At 47.0% G+C, this 6345-nt stretch overlaps 1 protein-coding gene across 1 annotated transcript in view; it reads right to left on the bottom strand.

Moving 5' to 3' along the window:
• Positions 1-552: 552 nt before the first annotated feature.
• Positions 553-6345, bottom strand: part of RALGAPB (Ral GTPase activating protein non-catalytic subunit beta) — a gene marked incomplete at its 5' end in the record, with an annotated part of 97403 nt that continues 91610 nt past the window's right edge. Inside the window, 3 exon segments of the mRNA XM_056547540.1 lie at positions 553-2937; positions 4980-5128; positions 5208-5286. Of these exon segments, the coding sequence (XP_056403515.1) occupies positions 2744-2937; positions 4980-5128; positions 5208-5286 (422 nt within the window). The 3' untranslated portion in view covers positions 553-2743.

The raw sequence follows: 6345 nt of genomic DNA, 5'->3' as shown, positions 1-6345 counted from the left end.
TGACTTTTCTCACGAGTCCTTGGTGAAGGTTATACGGGTGACGGCTGTGACCGCGTGACGGAGCGCGCACGTTACAGATGGCAGCGGAGGGGGAGGGGTGACGGATGGGATGGAGGATGAATCACATTAGTCGCAACTCTAATTGCCTTCAATAGGATCCGTAAAATATCTATTGTGATTAAAGTGGTACTCCGGGATACAAAAACTTATCCCCTATCCTAAGGATAAGGGATAAGTGTCAGATTGCGGGGGTCCGACCGCTGGAAGCGGTCGGACCCCCGCAATCTGACACTTATCCCCTATCCTTAGAATAGTGGCAACGTTTTTGTACCCCGGAGTACTCCTTTGAGCAAGACGGACGGGCGGCTGGACTGTGCGTTAGACAACTCGGTATCTGTAATATCAACAGGGTTGTCTAGGAGTAAACAAACAAACATAGCCGCTTTCACCAAAAGCAGCGCCACCCCTGTCCTCAGGTTGTGAGTGGTATAGCACCTTGGCGCCATTTACTTGAATGGAACTGAGCTGCAATACCGCACAAAACCTGAGGACAGGGGTGGCGCTGTGTTTGGAATAAAGTGGCTATGTCTTTTTTTTCTAATCCTATATAACCTCTAAGCCGGGTACATTTCTAAATTTAGGACTCTGCAATTTCTTACTACCCCCATAAGAGAAAAAAAATAAATAAATAGGTCTTAGGTCTATAATTTGAGGCCGATTTCCTAAAGAATGGCATTGTTTCCCAACCAGGATGCCCCCAGCTGTTGCAAAACTACAACTTCCAGCATGCCAGGACAGTTAACAGACTGTCTGCCTCCTCCAAAGGATCCACACTGTCCCTGAAAGGTAAATCAAGGCTTCTCTCTCATCGTAGCAGCTGTCCAGGCATGCTGGGAGTTGTAGTTTTGCCACAGCAGACTGGTTGGAGAACTTTGGGATATGGGAAAACAAGCTGATTGGTGGGACTAAGGAGGATAATTGTTCCTCAAATTAACCAGCAAAGCCCGGCTTATTCTTTACAGGACTTGCAAACATTAGCAAGCGCCGAGCACAGGCCTTGGCAATAACTGGAAACCCCATAGAGAATAATTCCAGAGTTGGGCGCGCACGTGTGCTGCCGGGATTGGTGGAGTTTTCAGTAATCGGACCCCCAATGATCAGTTAGTGGATAGACTAGTGTTTTCCAACCAGGGTGCCTCCAGCTGTTGCACAACTACAATACCCAGCATGCCTGGACAGCAGACCTCTAAGTCTCCCCCCCCCCCACCAGGGCAATCTTCAGGATGAGGCACTGCTTAAAGGGGTACTCCACTGGCCAGCGTTCGGAAGTAATTGTTCCAAACGCTGTTTTCGCACTATGGTGGTTGGACCACGCCCCTCATGACATCACGGCCATGCCCCCTCAATACAAGTCTATGGGAGGGGGCGTGACAGCGTTCAGGAACAATTACTTCTGAACGCTGGCCAGTGGAGTACCCCTTTAATGCTCCGGACCCCACATTCTGAGACGTACCTGTCTCGGCAGTGACAGCCAATCACCGACTGAGGCGGGACATGGTGATTGGCTCAGTGGCCATCACAGAAGGTGCTGGAGTATTCATCGGGGAAAGTCGAAGTCTCGATCTGGAGATTAAGAGGGGGGTCCTAGGGGTCGGACCACCGCCGCAATAAAGTTTTTTAAAAGCCGGGATACCCCTTTAAAGTTCACCCACTGCAGGAATACAATCCTGAGTGCCCACTCAAGTGCAGTTTCCCCCCAACATTTATGGCTCCAATCTTATTTCCCGGATAGGGAGGGCTTCGCTATCGAGGCCGTGACGTAAGGAGATGGTTTTAATATAAAATATCTCCTAGGACTGATCCTAAATAAAAATGGCCGAACAGAAGGATTATAAACGGGAATATTATAATATAAAACAGCAGCGGTATAATCCAGATCATATCTTCTGGAGGCGCAGCATAGAGGATTTTGGAAATCCGAGCAAATGGCTAAAATGCGGAAAACCAAAAAGTTAGAACGGTGTTCTCCAAACACCAGACCTGCAGCTGTTGCAAAATTACAACTCCCAGCATGTCCGGACAGACTAAGATTTGCGCCGTTAATATCCTGTCCTGTCTATGGTGTTCTGTGATGTACACACTGCAGGTCTGCCTCCCTCCAGAGGATTCACACTGTCCCTGCAAGGTAAATCAAGACTTCCCTCTCATCTCAGCAGCCTTTGGCTGCTGAGATGAGAGGAAAGCCTTGATTTACCACGAGAAGGGAAGCCTTGATTTACCTTTACCTTGAGAAGGGAAGCCTTGATTTACCTTTCTGGAACAGTATGAATCCTCGGGAGGAGGCAGACAGGCTGTTAGCTGTCGGGACATGGGACCAAACTTAAGAACAAAAAAGGATGATAAATAAAAGTTCCCCCTCCTCACTGCTACATCTTCCTACACGTGGCTCCGATACCAAGTGGGATGTATAAACCTTTTATGGCTAAACCCTTTCCACATCCGGCCGCAGCCTCTGAGCGCAGGCGCCCGGAGCCCGATTTCTTGCACCAAGGATCCATGTGCAGCTTTAATAAGATAAATCTACAGGGGGCGGCCGCTGACTATCCACCCGGAATATAACCCCTCGGGCCGCAGACCCTCTTCAGCTCACATTCGTTGTTTTTGGTTTCCAGACCCTGCCAGAGTGGCCCTTATAACTTAGTCATTGGCCCCTAAGGCCCCACGGAGTGGGCGAATTTTGGTTTTAAGGAGTGCAGCTCTTCAGGCCAACTTCATGGAAGAGAGAGGTGTAGAACTCGGGCTCCAGCTGCCGGTTCCTGTACTTGTTGACTATGTCGGTGATTTTCTGCTTTCGTCGCACGTACGGTGTGTTATAGGAGTCGCTCTCCAACCTCTTCCGCCTGCAGATGTTGATGACGGTTTGCCGAACCAAAAAGCCTGAAAAGAAATTAACTGGAATGTTACACACATACTACATAAAAATAAAAAAGAAATAAAAAATTATGTTATATATGAAAGCATTTTTTTTTGTTAATAAAAACAAAACAAAAAAACAAACAAAAACACACACACAATATATATATATATATATATATATATATATGTTACGTAAGGTACATTAAGGGGTTATCCAGGAATCGAAAAACAGATAATTTTCTTCAAAAACCACTCCCTGTCTGTCTCCAGATTTGGTGTGGTGTTACAACTTGGCTCCATAACCGCACCCAACCTGGAGACAGACTGAAAGAGGTTTTTAAAAGAAAATGGCTCTGTTTTTTCGATTCCTGGATAACCCCTTTAAGGTATAAACACATGGTAAGCCTCAGTACGCGGGTTGTGTCAAATAAGTATAAACACAATGTACAAATTCACGCATTCCATTTTTTTTTTATTTTATAACTAATAGGAACAAAGTTTTGGACCCAAGGGTATGGCCAATATCTTTGCGGACTATTATGGGGCGCTGTATAACCTAGATAATGACCCAGCCCATCCTCCATCTCGTCCTATTTGGATGCTATCACCCTCCCCCAGGTTTCATCTGCTCGGACATCAGAACTTTCTGCCGCAATAACCACTGACAAGGTCCTCTTAGCAATCCGATCCCTAAAATGACAACTCGTCCGGGCCCAACGGCCTCTCCAATGGCTACTATAAGACCCATAGCATCTTTTTAATGCCCTGCCTAACTAGAACATTCCACGAAGCTAGGTGTGGTGCTTCCTTTCCACAGGAGATGCTGCGCCCCCTGGTGGTCACCAGACGAGGCCTGCACCTTCAGGCCTACTGCTTTACACAAGTTGTAGGCCTCCATCCTGACGTGAACGCTGTTCTTCCTTCTTATCATGAATGATCAGGTAGGCCTTGTTGGCGGCTGACAGACCCTAGAGATGGGACTAGCCATTTCGTTAGCGTTAGATGCAGAGAAGGCGTTCGACCGTGTCCATTGAGGTAATCTGCGGGGCGTCCTATACAGGTTTGGGCTGAAAGCATTTTTTTTCTGCCTTAAAGGAGTACTCCACCCCTAGACATCTTATCCCCTTATCCAAAAGGGGTCCTGCTGTGACGTGAAGGCACGGCCCCACCTCCTCAATACAAGTCTATGGGAGGGGGCGTGACAGCCGTCACGCCCCCTCCCATAGACTTGCATTGAGGAGGCAGGGTGTGACATCACATTGCGGCGTGTCCCCCACGATCAGACATCTTATCCCCGATGTCTAGGGGCGGAGTACCCCTTTAAAAAAGAATAAACCTTTACTTACCTCTTGTACTGCCCATGCCCCCCCCATGCCTCCGGTCCTCTTCCTGGTTTTGGGGCCCAAGACGAACAGTGCAGCTCAACAAATACCTCGTCAGCAGTCCTGGAGAGAATCGCAGCAGATGGGGCTACAGCCATAGCGGAGGCACCGGGGGAGTGCGGAAGGTAAGTAAAGGTTAATTTGTTTAATGCAGGCAGCCTGGGCATATTAGCTGCGCAGCACTCCAATGGAACAGTGCAGTATGACTGAGACCGGAGGCTTCAGGGACCGAGGGAGGTAAGTATAGTTTTTTTTTTTTGTAGCAGGTAGCCTGTGGTCATGTTTAAGAAAAAAACTTTTGCTGGAGAACTCCTTTAAGGGCTCGTAAAAACCTTTTTATTATCGCTCATTAACATTTTAAATGAAGCAACTTTGCAGATGTCATTAAAATTCTTTTACTGCTTTGTGTCTACATCTCCATGGTAACAGACTACAAACGAGCCCTGTGTAGTCTGATTGTGCACTCATGCTCCCGCCTGTCCCTTCCTACCATCTCTTATTTTTAATTATCATTAGTAAATATAATCAGTCTAAATCTCCACAATCATTTAGCAGAATGAGACGGGGAGAAGTGCGAGAGTTTTCTCTGTCACATGACCAGGACTGACTCATAAGAGATATACCTCAACCTAACAAATTTACTTAAATAGAAAAAAATTAATTCAGAGATTCCAGACTTACCAAGTGCTCTTCTGCTCACCACCATCCCATCCACCAGTGGGATAACCATATTGAATTTTCCAGAAGCCCCATGAACTTTCACCCGGAACAACCCAGTGTACAGGGGGTGTATAAATATTACAGGAAACTCCTTCTCGGGAGTGCTGTTCCTAAAGGAGGGTAACAAATTATGTAAGAAGTCTGCCATCATTCAGATAGAGGACGGAAGGCTTGATGTGGGCGACTTACCTGATGGAAGTGCTGCTGTTTGTCGTCGTCTCTATACCAGTACTGGTCTCCGCTGCCAGGTCTGACAGAGGGAAGTTTTCTGGGAAGCGCAGAGGACACCATTACTACCATATATAGCAGTGTGCCTTCAACGAGGGTACCTCCAGCTGTTGCAAAACTAAAACACCCAGCATGCCCAGACAGTCCAAGGCTGCTGAGATAAGAAGAAAGCCTTGATTTACCTTTCAGGGATAGTGTGGATACTCTGTAGCAGGCAGACAGACTTTGGCTGTCCGGGCATTCTGAGAGTTGTAGTTTTACAGCTGGAGAAAGTTTAGAAAACACTGATATACAGCAGTGTTTCCCAACCATTGTGACTCCAGCTGTTACAAAACTACAAATCCCAGCATGTGTCAGTTGTAGTTCCCAACAGCTGGAGGCACACTAGTTGGGAAACACTTTGGAGCTAAGATTTATTTTCACTATGACAGAAGCATTGAGTATAGTAAACCTATTGGAGCCACTGAGAGGAGCCACTTCTTTAAAGTGAACCTGTCGTCAACAAAAACTAGATGATACCATTATATGAATATTTGTAATATCCATTGTGAATATTTATGGGTGAAAAAGTGATGACCCTGCAGCTATTGCCTGTGAGGATCCAAATACAGGAAGTGAGGACAGGACAAGCGGGGCTCTGTGCAGACTCCCGGCTTATCAATCATCCTCATGTATGAGCCCATAGCATGTCACAGCCTCACTGCACAGAGCCCTGCTTGTCCTCAGTGTACAGAGCCCTGCTTGTCCTCAGTGTACAGAGCCCCGCTTGTCCTCAGTGTACAGAGCCCCGCTTGTCCTCAGTGTACAGAGCCCCGCTTGTCCTCAGTGTACAGAGCCCCGCTTGTCCTCAGTTTACAGAGCCCCGCTTGTCCTCAGTTTACAGAGCCCCGCTTGTCCTCAGTGTACAGAGCCCCGCTTGTCCTGTCCTCACTTCCTGTATTTGGACTCCTCATAGAGACACACAGGCAATAGCTGCAGGGACAAAAACATACATTATATAAAAAGTTTTTGTTGATGACATGTAGACTTTAACCCCTTCTAGACCGGGCCCGGTACTATCATTCTGACCAGACATTTTTTTATTTTGTTTTGCTACTGC

This window comes from Hyla sarda, chromosome 12, assembly GCF_029499605.1.
Source record: "Hyla sarda isolate aHylSar1 chromosome 12, aHylSar1.hap1, whole genome shotgun sequence".
In the NCBI taxonomy this organism is placed as follows: Eukaryota; Metazoa; Chordata; class Amphibia; order Anura; family Hylidae; genus Hyla; species Hyla sarda.
Note: the sequence above shows the minus strand (reverse complement) of the source record. Positions and strands in the feature narration are given on the sequence as shown.